Source organism: Miscanthus floridulus, chromosome 8 (genome assembly GCF_019320115.1).
Source record: "Miscanthus floridulus cultivar M001 chromosome 8, ASM1932011v1, whole genome shotgun sequence".
NCBI lineage: Eukaryota > Viridiplantae > Streptophyta > Magnoliopsida > Poales > Poaceae > Miscanthus > Miscanthus floridulus.
This window is the reverse complement of record NC_089587.1, coordinates 35,131,270-35,147,309: the sequence shown is the minus strand read 5'-3', so window position 1 is coordinate 35,147,309 and position 16,040 is coordinate 35,131,270. Positions and strand designations below refer to the sequence as shown.

The window sequence follows — 16,040 nt, the reverse complement described above, 5'->3', positions numbered from 1 at the left end:
ACATGATCCAAAGTTGGGCAGATCTAAAGGAGATCTTTGTGGGAAACTTCTAGGGCACATACAAGCGCCCTAGGAACCCATGGGACCTAAAGAACTACCATCAGAAGGCCGGTGAGACCCTCTATGGGTACATTCGGTGCTTATCCCAGCAGTGCAATGAGCTCCCTAACGTCACCGGCGCCGACGTGATAGGAGCCTTCCTGTCTAGGATGACCTGTGAGTCTTTGGTTCATAAGCTAAGATGCAAGGGCCCGTGAACCACCAAGGAACTCCTAGACATCACCACCAGCCATGCCTTAGGAAAAGAGGCAGTTGGAGTGATCTTCGATCACCTCGAGGGCAAGGCAAGGCAGGACGAGGGTGCCGGTGAAGGCACCTCCAATCGTTCTGCCAAAAGGAAGAATAAGAAGCAACGGCACGAGGATTCACTCACAGCCACTGCTAACTGCAAGGGTGGCTGAAAGCCCATGGAGGGCACTCTGAAACACTTCGAAAAATTACTTGAGGGGCCATGCCCAAACCATGCCTTCCAAGTTAAGCATCTGCTTAAGGACTACAGCCTCATGCGGTGGTTCTTGTCCGGAGGCTCCAACAAAGGGGAGCAGGGAAAGGACCCTGCCCCCACTGCGGATGACACCGAGGAGAAGGATGACAGCTTTTCAATGCTGAATGGCTACCTTATGATCTTTGGAGGATCAGCAGCCTACGACTCCAAACGCCGCTAGAAGGTCACGCGCCGTGAGGTCTATACGGCTAAATCGGCCACGCCTGCCTTCCTTCGGTGGTCAGAGTCCACCATAACCTTCGATCGAACTGACCATCCAGATAGCGTCCCACACCCGGGGAAATATCCACTCATGGTCGACCTGATTGGTGGCCCAAAGCGACTCACCAAAGTACTAATGGATGGGGGCAGCAGCCTCAACATCATGTACGCCAAGACGCTCGACGAGATGGGCATCGACTGGACGTACCTCCACCCAACCTAAGCACCTTTTCATGGCATCGTGCCCGAGAAGTAGGCCATGCCACTTGGGTAGATCAATCTACCCATTACCTTCAAGGATCAGTTCAATTATAGGTCTGAAACCCTCACCTTCGAGGTGGTTGGGTTCCCCGGAACTTGCCACGCCATCCTGGGACGTCCATGCTACGTTAAGTTCATGGCCATCCCCAACTATACATATCTCAAGCTGAAGATGCCGAGCCCCCACGGGGTCATCACTGTTGGCACATCCTTCAAGCGGGCCTATGAGTGCGAGGTTGAGTGCTACAGCCATGCCGCAGCAATCGTCGCCTCCGGGGAACTTACCACCCTCAGGGAGGTGGTCACCAAAGAGACGCCCGACGCCAAGAAGTCGACCGAGTCGTTTGAGTTGGCCAAGGGCTCTAGAGAAGACCTCGTAGACCCTAGGGGCACCGAGGGTAAAATGATGCGCATTGGTACCATGCTTTCCTCTAAATAGGAAAGCACGCTCTTTGACTTCCTCTACGGCAACAAAGACATCTTTGCGTAGAAACCCTTAGATATGCCAGGCATTTCAAGGGAGGTCACCGAGCATACCTTGAAGATCCACCCAGGATCCAAGCCAGTGAAGCAATGCTTGCATCGCTTCGACGAGGAGAAACATAGGGCCATCGGTGAAGAGATAGCAAAACTATCAGCTGCCGGATTCATCAAGGAAGTATACCACCTAGAGTGGTTAGCTAATCCCATTCTTGTATGAACAAAGAGTGGGAAATGAAGGATGTGTGTTGACTATATGGGTCTCAACAAGGTGTGCCCAAAGGATCCATTTCTTTTGTCACGCATAGACCAAATAGTCGACTCTACCTCGGGGTGCGAAACCCTCTGCTTCCTTGATGTGTACTTTGGCTACCATCAAATCACGATGAAAGAGTCCGACCAGCTCATGACATCTTTCATCACCCCCTTTGGATCGTTCTGCTACATCTCAATGCCGTTCGGTCTGAAGAACGTTGGGGCTAAGTACCAGCATTGTATGGTCAAATGCTTCAGGGACATCATCGGGCAGACCGTTGAGGCCTATGTTGACGACATCGTGGTTAAGTCCAATTGGGCTAACCACCTCATTGCTAATCTTGAGCAAACCTTTGTAAAACACCGAGCGAATGGCATCAAACTTAATCCTGAGAAATGTGTTTTCGAGGTCCCGAGGGCATGCTGCTTGGCTTCATCGTCTCCGAGCATGGCACCGAAGCCAACTCGGAGAAAATCTCAGCCATCACAAGGATGGGCCCAATTCAGAACATAAAGGGGGTTTAGCGAATCATAGGGTGCCTCATTACACTCAGTCGATTCATCTCGCACCTCGACAGATGAGGTCTCCCCCTTTGTTGACTCTTAAAGAAAGCCAACCACTTCGAGTGGACATTCGAGGCCGTGGAGACACTTGACATGGTCAAACTACTTCTGACAAGGGCCCTGATCTTTCTTCCTCCGATCAATGGAGAATCCCTTCTGCTATACATAGCGGCCACCGCGCAAGTGGTCAGCGCCGCCCTAGTAGTGGAGCAGGAAGAAGAGGGGCACACCCTCAAGGTCTAGCGCCTAGTGTACTTCATCAGCGAGGTACTATCCAACTCTAAAACTCGCTACTCCCAAATCTAGAAGCTCCTGTATGTCATCCTCATCACCAAGAGGAAGCTACACCACTACTTCGAATCACACACCATGATAGTTGTGACGTTGTTCCCCCTTGGGGAGGTCATCCAGAGCTAGGATGCCATGGGAAGAACTGCAAAGTGGGCACTCGAGTTGATGGATCAAGGCATCACATATGCCTCTCGAATGGCGATCAAGTCCTAGGTGTTGGCTAACTTCATCGCGGAATGGACCAAGGTCCAAACACCACCAGCGGTCATCGATCAAGAGTAATGAACGATGTACTTCGATGGATCACTGATGAAGAAGGGTGCCCGCACAGGGCTAGTCTTTGTATCACCCCTTGGGGTTCGCATGAGGTACATGGTTCATCTCCATTTCCCCTCATCCAATAATGTGGCTGAGTATGAAGCACTCATCAACAGCCTACGCATCGCCATCGAGTTGGGCATCCAACGCCTCGACATCTGGGTTGACTCCCAGCTGGTCGTCAACCAAGTCATGAAGGAGTCGAGCTGTCACGACGCTAAGATGGCTGCGTACTGCCAAGAAGTCCAACGGCTAGAGGACAAATTTGATGGCCTTGAACTCAATCACATCCCAAGGCGCCTCAACAAGGCGACCGATGCGCTTGCGAAAGCGGCGTCCGGCCGAGGGCTGATGCCAACAGGTGTCTTCACCAGCGACCAACACAAGCCCTCGATATGCTACGAAGGGTCAAAATGGGCCAACGATGGTCTATTCGATCCAGCCTCGGGGGCTAACCAATCGACGGCTCCGTTCGGCCCCGAGGTCATGGAGCTTGAAGAGGATCCATCGAGAGAGCCCAACCCTCTGGTCGATTGAAGAACACTCTACCTTGACTACCTCCTCCATGACATGCTACCGATGGACAAGACGGAAGCTCGATGGCTCACACGTCGTGCCAAACGAAGCTACACCAGGATCCTACAACTCTGTATCCCCATCGAACAGGGGAAGCTTTTCCTGAGCGATATCCACAGTGGGGTCTACGGTCACCACGCCACGCCTAAAACCTTGGTTGGGAACACATTTCGACAGGGCTACTACTGGCCCACTATAGTAGCCAATGCTGAGTAGATCGTACGCACTTGTGAAGGGTGTCAGTACTACACTCGGTAAACTCACCTCTTGGCCTAAGCACTCTAGATGATCCCCATCATGTGGCCTTTCGTAGTCTGGGGGCTCAATCTAGTTGGGCCTCTCAAAAAGGCACTCAGAGGATACACCACTTGCTTGTCACCATAGACAAGTTCACAAAATGGATCAAAGCTCAGCCGATCTCCATGATCAAATCTAAGCAAGCCATGCTATTCTTCCTCGACATCATCCATCACTTTGGAGTACCAAACTCCATTATCATGGACAATGGCACATAGTTCACCAGCAGGAAATTCCTTTAATTCTGTGATGAACACCACATCCGGGTCAATTGGGCCATTGTCGCGCACCCCTAAATAAACGGGTAGGTCAAGCGCGCAAATGGCATGCTCCTATAGGGCCTCAAGCCCTAGATCTTCAACCGGTTGAACAAGTTCAGTGCGCGGTGGGTCATAGAGCTCCCCATGGTACTTTGGAGCCTAAGGACAACTCCTAGTCGAGCCACTGGCTACACACCCTTCTTCGTGGTCTATGGTTCTGAGGTGTCCTCCCAACCAACCTCGACTATGGAGCGCTAAGAATCAGAGCATATGACGAATAGGGAGCCGAGGCATCCCACGAAGACACCATGGACTAGCTAGACGAAGTTCGCAACATCGCCCTCCTTCGTTCGGCCAAGTACCAGTAGGCACTATGATGGTACCATAGCCAACGAGTGTGGGACCGAGCCTTTAGCATCGGGGACCTGGTTCCCCACCTTGTGCAGAGCAACAAGGACCGTCACAAGCTCTCCCCACCCTAGGAGGGGCCATACGTCGTCGTGGAAGTACTCTGGCCAGACACCTACAAGTTGAAAACCATCGATGGTGAGGTCTTCACCAACGCCTAGAACATTGAGCAGCTACGTCATTTTTGCCCCTAAATAAATGCATACTTTCTATTATCAATTTCATCATCAAAATCCCCGATCTTTCGTGACACCTGACCCCTACAGGTGTGAGGTGTCGGACCTCACTCGGGGGCTGATATAAGTATGTTTATCTTACAAACACTGTCTGTGTTATCTTGCAAACATTCTCTATGTTTTCCCTCTTTTCTCATGGTAGGTCCTAAGGGCTAGGATTTCAGAAACAAAATTTAAGTATAACTGGTAAGACTGTGGTAAACCCACACCCCAGCGGCTATGGTCTCCTTGCTCACCATCGTGATTAGAATTGGCTCACTCGTACTTCAAGTTTTTTATGACCTTAACTATGGGAAGGGTCAGAAGGCACTGAACCTCTTTTACAAAGAGAGGGACAAGAGCTGAAAAGCTGTTTGTCGTAATGAAATTTAAGGACTTGTTCATTTTTTGCACAAATTCATCGCTTACAAAGTGATTTCATCACGAAAAGGGACTGATGTATTCATGAATACAAAAGACTGTTCCCACAGGGGCTCCCCCACAACTTAAATGATTACACTTTCTGACTAGATCTACTCTAAGTACTACTATGGTCGATGCGCCATGCTCTCCATCGGCAACATCCTACCACTCCACAGGATCCCTGAGGGTGTCATCGTCTACAACGTCGAGCACCATGTCAGTGACCATGGCACCTTTATCGAGGCATCTAGGGACTATGCCATCGTGATCAACCACAACCCTAACAACGACACCTGGACAGGGGCACCCCCTGCTAAAGAAAGGCCGCCATGGCTAATGGATGTCTCTGACATCTCATTAAGCTTCATGAACTAGCTGATCTAAGCAGCTACAAGGGTGAAAGCCCCCATTGATGCAGTCCTACACGGCTTCCCCACCAACAAGGCTTGTCTAGAGAAGATTCGCTGGAGGAGGCCCCCGTACAGATCCATCTCGATGAAGGCCTCACGGACAACGACAAAGCTAACAACGCTCAGCACCCTCCAGTGCGCCTCCTCCTTCAGCAGAAGCAGACCCTTCTTGGTGAAGGCGGCCAACTCCATCTCATCTATGTTGGATGACCTCTAGCTTTACATCGCTTCCTAGATTCATGAGTGGATCTATGAGTTTCTCTCTCTCTAGCATTACCCTCTCTCACTTAGGAACCGCTACGACGCATGAACGCATTCGGTGAAAAGGAAGGAGAGGAGATAGCAGCTCAAGAATAGGCAAGGGAATGGGGACGAGAACCCCCTCCCTCCCCCTATTTAAGGAGAGATGCAGTAGCTAAAGAAAGGCAAATGGTTGGGACAAAAAACCCTCTCCCTTCCCCTATTCAATGCAGATGGGAAATCGATGCTGACGGGATTCGAGGGGACACGTCTGGACCGATGGGACGCGCTCTGCTTAATGAAATGGTGCTTGGTCAAACGGGGCATGGCCCACCACTACCGCATGCTAGGTGCGAGAAACAAGGCGCACCCGCATATAGGCAACTCTCTGCTTCCCCAGGCAGGAATTCTACTTTGTGTGTCAATTCTACTACCGAGCCTCCGACCCTAGCAATGGCAGGGGCACGGACATCGCTCGAGGGTTGTCGAGAGTGTCTACTCATTTAGACATCCTCTTTGCCCGACCCCTCCTTATGTTAAAAAACCAGAGGCATGGTGTGTGGGTGTAAAACTTTGAGTAAAACTAGATGAACCACTAGACCCTATGCCCCAGCGGCTATGACGTTTTTGTTCACTAGCATAATCGAATTCATAGTTCCTCACACCCTAAGCTTTAGCATTCGCCTTCTCAAGAAGGGTTCGGAGGGGTCTACCTACGGAATCTCTTTCAAAGAGAAGCTGTCGGGCCGCCTAAAGTCAATCGAACGGCTTAGATCACCCCTGAGAGATAGAAACAAAAAATTGCAATGCTCGTGCAGGTTACGCTGGCCTCGTCGCAAATGTCGGACCCAAACTCTACACAGACATGTCTAGTAAGAGCTTCCCAGCGCTCATGCCACCAAGGTAACATCACCGACCCCCGCTTTCATTTCAATTAAATCATACATTAATCCTATTCATCTGAACGTTGCATATGCAAATTGCTGCATCTCAACGCTTCGTGTTGCGTCACAAAGCGGTAGTCACCTCATTCGATATGAGCGGCAACTGACCTAGGTTTGAAGGTCGGCCCGTGAAGGGCTCGAGGCTGCCTCGTGTTAAATAGAGCCAGGGGAGAAAAACCAAGATAAGCCCCAGCGGCCTCACCCAACCCTGCTCAGAAGCAGACAAGGACATCTTGACCTTTCTTGTTGGATTCTAACCTCAAGCTAAACCCACATAATCTCCGTCGAGGAGAGGCCAATGGGCCACCTGAGCCTATCGAACGGCTCGGGCATCTATCGGGAGGCGGGTTAAGAAGTAGTGGAATGCCACATGAGGGCTCTATCGACCCCATCAGCGAATGACAGACCCGGATTCCACACGAACATGCCCATTAGCAAGCTCATTGAGTGCGACACTTGAGCCGTTGAGGCAAGTGTCGTTAGCTCAGCCCCTTCGATTGCGGAAACCGAGGATGGGATGACGCACAAAACATGGACGACCCCTATCAGACCCCAAGGGGCTCGAGGGCTCAAGCTGCTCGATCCTAGATCAAGAGACTGAGGTTCAAAGGCTAGCCCATGAAGGGTCCGAGGCCATCTTGCGTCGAACAAAACCCAGGGGAGAAAATGAGCATGAGTCACAACGGCCTTCGCCCAACCCACATAGAGGCGGATAGGGTCATCTCAACCTTCTAGTTCAATCCAGCCTTTAGCCGAGCCCATAGAGTCCCCATTAAGGGGGAATCTGTTGGAAGGCGGGTTACAGAACAATGGAATGCCACCCGAGGGCTTTGCCGACCCTGTCACGAGCAACGAGATCGGATTCTGTTCGAACATCCCTGTTAGCGAGCTCATCAAGCACGTCACTCGAGCCATCGAGGCAAGTGATGTTGCCTCAACCCCTCTAGTTGCAAAAACCGTGGACAGGGTGACAGTCACAAAATGAGCCGACCCTTGACCAAATCTCCATGCGTGGGGGCTCAGGGAAGGCCAGACTTGCGATGAGACCGAACGCACGGTCGCAGAATGATAGCTAAAATCCTAAGTAATGGGTACATGTGAATACAAGAGTAAGTTTGCTACCCTCGCTTTGGTCTCCAGTAACATCTAGCCCCAGCAACCACAAGGGGTCGGATCTCACTCGGGGCTGATAAAGGCATAAATACCTCCTTTTTTCAAAACAGTCACTACGTTAGACCTCTTCCTCGCGTTAAGGTTAGCGGCAAGGTTTGTGGGAACAAATAACTGAGCATGCCTGACAAGGCTGCAAAAAACCCACGCCCCGACGGCAATGGTAACTTTGCTCACCAGCATAAATCAAAATTCCCCCTTATATACCTCGGGCCCTACGGTCTTAACAAATAGAAAGGTCAGATTGCATAAGCACCTTTTTTGAATGCAAAAAGGGATGAAAGCAAGTACAATAGAATAAAACAAAATTGCGAATTTGTTTAACAAAACGAAGTTGCGAATCCATTTTCAAAAGAACCAACACTTATCCATAGATTACAGATAAATATCTACCAGACTCATTCAACTAACTACCCCCTCTTGGGGAGAACCATGTCTTCAATTTTGCTCAATAGGGTTTTTGCAAAGGGAGTCATTGTCGCTTCTACGGGATCCAGATCGAAGGGTTCATAACCAGGCATGAAACCAAGGCTCATCGCCTCGAAATTGATGTTGTCGTCATAATGCGAGCAGGCGACATCGAAGGTTTGGATGATCCCTAAGCGAAGAGCCTCCTTCTCTAGCTAGCGCACCCATGCCATGATACCTGTGGCATGGGCTGTGAGTGAGCTGTTCCCCTCTGCTTGCACCACCCGTAGGTCATCGTAGACTATGTTGAGGGCAACCTTCAGGAGATCGAGCTTGTCGCTCTCCACCTAAAGAAGACTCCTTGCCTCGGCAAGATCTGTGGCCAGTCCAACAGTGGCACCCTCGGCCTCTAGTTTTTGGGCTTTCACGGTCTCTAGCTTAGCCTAGAGGGAGCGGATCCTCTGTTGCACCTCGTCACACTCTCGGACGGCCCGGTCGCACTCCTCGTAGGCTGCGCTGTGCTCCGAGCGGAGCCTCTCCGTAGTTTGGCATAGCTTGTCCTGCTCCTCGCGTAGCTGAGCGGCTATCTCGACATCCAGTTTTGCCCTCTACTCCAAGGCCATGGACCTCTCCTCGGCCACCAGCCTTAGATCCCGCTCCTGCTCGGCCTCGGCCAGGAGGTCAACGATCCACTGGCAGGTCTCGGCATCCCACTAGAGCAGCTTGTCCCACTTCGTCTACACCCTGGTGGCCTCCTCCTGATCCCACTGTGCCCTCTCCAATAGCTCATCAAAAGACTTCTCAGTGAGCTTCACATCCCCATGGGCCTCGGCCTCCCGCCATCGAATATCGTCCACCTCTGCGGCAAGGGGAGTCAACTTGGCCACCCTCTGTCAAATCTAGGTGGTCACATCCCTATGTAGCCATGCCTCATTGATGAGGTGGTCCCAATCCTCCTTGTTTTCACAAAGGAACCAGGTTTTCTCCTGGCTGCGAGCAATAAGCGACTGAAAGATGGTGGTCAGAAAACAAAAATAGATGAAGAAAGAAGAAATCGGGAGGCAAGACCAAGTAAATACCTGGCTGGTGGGAACAATGACATCTCGAAGGATGCTGCTGGCCTGGTTTAGAGCTTCCAGCATGGCTGTGAACCCCTTGTGGAGCTTCTCCCACTCCATGCCCTTGGCGGCATCATCGAGGGTAAAGAGTTTCGATGACGGGTCCCATGGACTCACCCGCTAGAATAGGGGCTCATCCTGCATGGGCGGGTGGTGGCCCTCTGATGGTAGGGCTAGGGACAACTCCCTACCAGTCTACTCGGCAATCGTCATGGCATCCAAGGGTCCCTCAGCCCTAACCTCCTCCATCCCAACCATGGCGGGCGTCGTCTCTGGGGCCATCGGTGGCACGGCACTCGCCACTACCTCGGGCACTGCCACCATCACTTCTAGTTGTGACCCAACCATTAGAGCCACCATCACCTCTGCCTATGTCGATGGGACCTCATCTGGCTGCGCCGCGCCCACTATGGTCGACATAATGTGTGCGGCCTATAGCTCTGCTCAGCCCGACGTCGGCGGTGGCATCACTTCCGTCACCGGTTGAGCGGCAATCTCCATGGGCGCCTCCTTAGACTCGCTGATAGCTTGACCTGCCGAGGGCATGGGCACCACCGTGGGTGGCACCAGACCGACCAACAAGGCTATGACGCTAGCTTCGCCCTCGCCCGAAATGTGAGCGACGTCAGGCGGTGGCCCCCGCCTTGCCTAAAGGGCGATGGTCTTCTTGGGCACCAGCGCTATAGAAGTACCCTGTCTGACCCATCTCCCGACGCTGTAGAAGAAACAAAAGGTGTCAGTCACTATGAAAAACAGATGAATCGGCAACATACGTCGGCGTTGTTGGGTGGTGGAGATGTTTGGGGGATGAACCCCTAGTTCCCTGCTCCCCCTCATTTGGGCAGGACCGTTTTGAGCCCATCCCTTGCTCTTGGATCAAGGGGCTCACCTCCCTTGTATCTAGGGGCACGACGGCAGAGCCACCCCCTCTCTCGGCATCATGGGCGTGGTGGTGGATCCGCCCGCCCCCGCTGGCTCTTAGGGCACGGCGACGGGTCCGCCCGCTCCCATCGGCACCTTAGGTGCAGCGATAGATCCACCCACCCCTGATGGTGCTAAGGACGGTCCGACGATCTATCCCACCTCCTCCTCAGGCCTCACGGCCTCACCTTCCCTTGCGTGGAACAAGAAGGGTCCCTGCATTGATGAGTGCGCACCTATCAATGCATCCTTGCCTCCTAGGTCACCCACTCGATGTCTGCGACTACCTCATCATCTTCCTCATCATTGTTGTCATTGTCGTCATCATCACTATTTGTTTCTTCACCTCGCTCCTGTGCCTTCTACTTCTGTAGCTGCTTCTTCCTCTTGAACTCCTTTGTCTTCCTCTCCCACTCGGCCATAGTATGATTCGCCATCGCCATGAGTGGGTCCTTCAGCAGCGGAGTTGGGCTATCCGTAAAGAGAAGCCTCTTCGACTGGTCTCGCTATCCTAATGTCAGCATCAAGGGGTCGGAAGTTCAAATTAAAAAAAGGAGGCATGGGGAAAGAGAACTTACAAAGTTGATGTACCCCAGTTCTGGTCGCATTGGAGGGTGCCCCGACACAGGATACATGAAATCAAGGATGACACTGGTGTTGTCCTTCGAAGGCTCCATCGCCTCCTTGATGCGCTGCGCCACTTTGGAGGAGGAACACTTCATCGGCAAGCGTCGTCCCATCGAGTGATGCTTCAGGCGCCATTAGGTACAGGGGAAGCACACGGCTCATCAGTGGCGCCACCCTCCGCATATGGTAGGCGTCGATGATCCCCAACCTCTTCATGCCCCTCTCCTTCAGAATTCGGATGCCAGCGAGATGGTCCTAGATTTTCTTCTTGTCTTTATCCGGTACACCCCACTTCCACGGCTCTGGGACCTCTTCGATAATGCGCCCAGAGAACGCTGGCAAGGGGGTAGCTGCGTTGTCCTTGACATAAAACCAATGCGAATACCACCCCTTGTTGGAGGTCGACAGACGCATCGATGGGTATTCGTTTACCCGGTTGTTGCGGAGAAGAATGCCGACACATCCCATCGGCACGCTCAGCTCTTGCCTCTTCTCTCACTTCTTCAAGAGGTTGATGGCAAAGAAATACTGCCACAGATCGAAGTGGGAACAAATCCCTAAGAACCCCTCACACAGGGCAATGAACGCCACAATGTGCTGGACCCCATTGGGAGTGAGGTGCTGCAGCTCCACCTTGTAGTAATGCAACAGCCCCTGAAGGAACTTGTGGGCGGGGATGGTGAATCCTCGCTTGTGAAAGCAAGCGAAGGACACCATGTAGCCTTCGGGTGGCGATGATGCGTCCTCATTGCCGAGCAGTCGCCACTCCTCAATTGTGGTCAGCGGGCACAAGAGGCCACGACAAACGAGGCCCTCCAGGCGTTGAAGGGTGATGTCAGATCTACACCATGGCTCCATTGAACGATTGGGAGGGGGGTGGACGTGAGCTTGACGGTGGCTGTGATGCGGGTGCAGGAGGACTCAGGCGACTGGCGACGGAGGTTTTAGATGTAAAGGCGAGGAGGCAAAGTACGGAACCCTTAGGGTGAACCCCATGGTTTTATAGGGGCAACGGATGCAAGAAGGGCAACCATCCTCCTAGATCTCCATGCCTGCCACAACACACCACCATGTCACATCATGGGATATGCGCCCGTAATCCCTATCCTTTCCCACCAAAGTCGTGCCGGACGTTTTGCCTTCCCGGCAAGACTAGGACTCTTTTCCCGCAGAGGGGATATGGGTCAAGAAGCATTTCAACCTGGCTAACCCTAGATGGATCCCCGCAAATGGGATACCAGGGTTCCCTTTAAGCTATCCAGTTGTCGAAACACCAAATTTCACAGCCATACCCGCGAAGGGTCCGAATTACCCCTAGGCGATTCTATCTGAATCACCCGGGGGCTTAGGGGCTACACCCAATGGGTGCGCTCACGCGCATCCTCTAGCGAACCAAAATACCCCCAGGTGATTCTTTCTGAATCACCCGAGGCTCAGGGGCTACACCCATCGGGTGCGCTCGCGTGCACCCTCTAGCAAGTCAAATCACCCCCAGGTGATTCTATCTGAATCACCCGGGGGCTCAGGGGCTACTGTCGAGGACCGATTACTAGGGTACTTAAAGAGGTGGAACTAATAACCATCAAGCGCTGATGCTCCCGAATAGGCAAGAACGCAACTACACTTCTTGCCCTGTGCCTCGCCCAGCCTCGAAGGGTTGGCTCTGCCTCGCTAGACCCCCAAGGGCTAGACTCCACCTCGTGCGACGTCTAGGGGCAGACTTCACCTCACCCGATGGCTGGGGGCAGACTCCGCCTCACCTGATGACTAGAGACTGGCTCTGCCTTGCCCGACATCTGAGGACTGGCTCCGTCTCGCCCGACGGCTGAGGGCTAGCTCCGCCTCACCCGACGTCTGCACCCTGCCCCTTCATAATGACAAGCACAGGGTAAGACAGGACACTCAGGTCAACCGCAGTACCGAGGACCATGCCCTATGTGCCTACGGGAAAGTACCATTAGGGTATGACAGGATGGGCGCTTTAAGCCCTCCTAGGCATGATAGAGCCCGAATAGTGTTGTAGGCGCCGACTTTTGTTCTATAGTGTTGTGGGTGCCACCATCAGCCCTCGGGCGTGGATCCTAACACAATCATACGACAACCACTACAGTCTAGGAGGGAACTCACATCATCAATAGTAACGAACATATGGTCACTTCCCCATCTGCTCCCCATAGTCCGTCGGAGTAAGATGGGACGTGACCACTTGCTAACCGAAACCAGGGCACAACCCTATTAGGATCAGTGAACGTGTTATCCCTGGCATGGTCCGCCATGATAGCAGGGCAGGCTCGAGGGAAAAGGAAGACCCGACACCTTTGAAGGACCCTCTCTACTTCTGGTTTTTTCCTCTTTCTCCCATCTGTAATTTCTACTCCCCCTTGGTCTATAAAAGGGAGGGCAAGGCACCCCACTAAAGGAACATATCGATTTTCACACACAACATATAGCTAAGCAGCAACCGAGGTCTTGACATCCTTTTAACCTTTCTATCAGAGATTTGGGACCTGTCCCTCTCTCGACCGTTTGTACCCCCTACTACGAACCCTTTTCAGTGCTAATAACACGAGCATCAACAAACTGAACGTAGGGATATTCTGCCCAAACCAGTATAAACCTTGTGTCCTTTAGTACACCATCCGGGCCTAACACGCAACAAATATAAATTTACTAGTTGGTGCTTATTTGAAACACCGACAAGTTCACAATGTCCATACAGTCCTAAATAGTTATAGAAAAGTAACTACAAAATCCATAATAGTACATACTACCATCTACCACAAACCCTCACTGCCTTCTAGTCTTACCCTTACCCTTGTGACCAAGAGCGCTGGTACCTGGAGTATAAGGGTCAGGTGGACGGCGTCGCTTAGTGCCTAAAGGCTATGTAGACTGACTCGATGGAGCATCCTAGAGCTGAGAGGGGCCAAGCTCCTTGTGCCTTTGGTCCACGTCGTCGTCGTCCTCATCCCCTATAGGTGCTTGGCTAGAGGAACCTAAGCCTCCTCTGCCTACGAAAGGAACGTACACATCTTGCGTCATGGCTGTCCTACAACCACAACGAGCAGCCGCACGGGCGTAGCCGACGTGACAACCTCTATTGTACAAAATTATGTTAACTAAAAGAATCTAACATATTAATAATATGTTTGAAAGAATATTTTGAATATTTTGCAAGAAAGGAGTGTACCTATTGTTGTACTGCATATCTAAGAACCCATTATGGGTTCTAGGACGAAGGAGCAGAAGGTCCTGCATGGAATAAAACATAGTCTCCTGTTACTTCACAAACACATGTATGCTCAATTTTTTTTGAATAAAACGTATAGATTATTACCTGCTCCTCCGCTATGAGACATCCTCGGTGGGTCGCCTTGTACGTCGGGTCGAGCAGGTGGAATTGCGCCATCCTACAAAAAAAGTTAATGAAATTGAAATTCAATATACAATAAAACATGAACTTAGAAATATACAAGTAATTGACATAATTACATGCATAAATTAAGACATGCATAATTAATTAAATGAATACGACAAATGGGGTAAGCTCCCAATAATTATGTGGATAAGACACTTACTCGGATGATTATGTATCAAAGGGATCTCATGAGGAGGATCTACCACAACATCATGACTCTAACAAGCATCTCCAACTAGCATATTGGGACCAGATTGAGCATCGAAAACCATAGGTGCAATCTCCGCATCCATATCAGGTTCCAGGACGGGAGGGTCGAAGTGGGAGGGTCGAAGTGTGCCTGCTGACCCATTAGTGGAGAAAACCCATAAAGGATGTGATCAACTAACACCCAACGCACAACCACGTCTAAACTTTAGAACTGGCACATCATAGCCGATCTCACATAGTTCTCCCATTAGTCTGCGCATCCAATTGAGATAATCTTCCTAAGGATGTTGGGAGGAGAACCTAGGTGAAGTACACCCTCCACTGTGATGCCATCATCATCATCAGCTCCATAGCAATGTAGCTACTCCCAAGCCCTTGCAACCAACTTACTAAACGATGACTTCTCATTGAATAACACTAGCACGAACATATCCATAGTGATCTCTTTTCATGGTGCCTCCATGATATATGCTTACTAGATTATCCATCTAGTTCAAACATGTAACGAAACACGTCCTTTAGTCAAAATTAGACGGTAGATAGTACCTAATAAGTGCTTTCTAACTACAAACTAAGTAAATAAGATAATAACTACGTACGTAGATACAGTGTACTCACTAAATAGCTAGATCCTATTTAGTTAACTAAATATATAACTACCTATCTAACTATATCTATGTACCTATGTATCTATCTATCTACATATCTATCTCACTAGATCACTAACTAAATCAACTATCTGAGTTATCACATTAACTAGTAAATAACAAATGCCAAAACTACTACACTACAATCAAAGCTAACTAAGTACGTACATTGCATATTCATAATTTTTACCTGTCCGACGATAGAGTCGCGGACGTCGGGATCGATGGCCCTAGGACAGAGTCACAGCGGACGCTGAACGTGGGTGAGGCCGACGAGCCGGGCCGACGGTGGCACGACCGGGCGCTACAGGGGCCGGGGCCGGTGGTGGCACGCCCGGGGCTAGCGGTGGAGCGCGGCGGGCGTGGGATGGCCGACGCTCCACGCGGCGAGGCCGGCACGGCGGGCACGGCGCGGGCACGACATGGCGTAGGCGGCACGGCACGGCACGAGCGTGGTGGCCGCCGCGGGGGCGGGCAAGGGCACGGGGAAGGGCGAGGGCGCGGGCGTGGGCGGCGGCGGCGGCGGTGCGCTGGTTCGGGGCGCGAGAGAGAGATGAAGAGAGAAAGGAAGGGAGGGCCCATACGTAAGATAGGCTTGGCGTCAATAACCACGGCGCCAAGCTCGGCGCCAAGATCTACGGCGTCAAGCTTGACGCCAAGATCTACGACACCGAGCTGCCTGCCAAGTCACCGTCACATCTACGTCGAGCCAAAGACCTCGGCGCCAGCAACGATGGCTCCGAGACGTGTAAGCTCGGCGCCAGCAACGTTGGCGTCGAGCTAAGGGTCTAGATTTTGAAATCATACCTCCAG

General features: G+C 51.6%; 1 protein-coding gene across 1 annotated transcript; it reads left to right on the top strand.

Annotated features, from left to right (window-relative positions):
- The first annotated feature begins 1,163 nt into the window (after positions 1-1,163).
- LOC136468857 (uncharacterized) lies at positions 1,164-1,466 on the top strand. Its single transcript, XM_066467270.1, has one exon. It carries the CDS (start codon positions 1,164-1,166, stop codon positions 1,464-1,466), a length of 303 nt encoding a protein of 100 aa, XP_066323367.1.
- Positions 1,467-16,040: the final 14,574 nt, after the last annotated feature.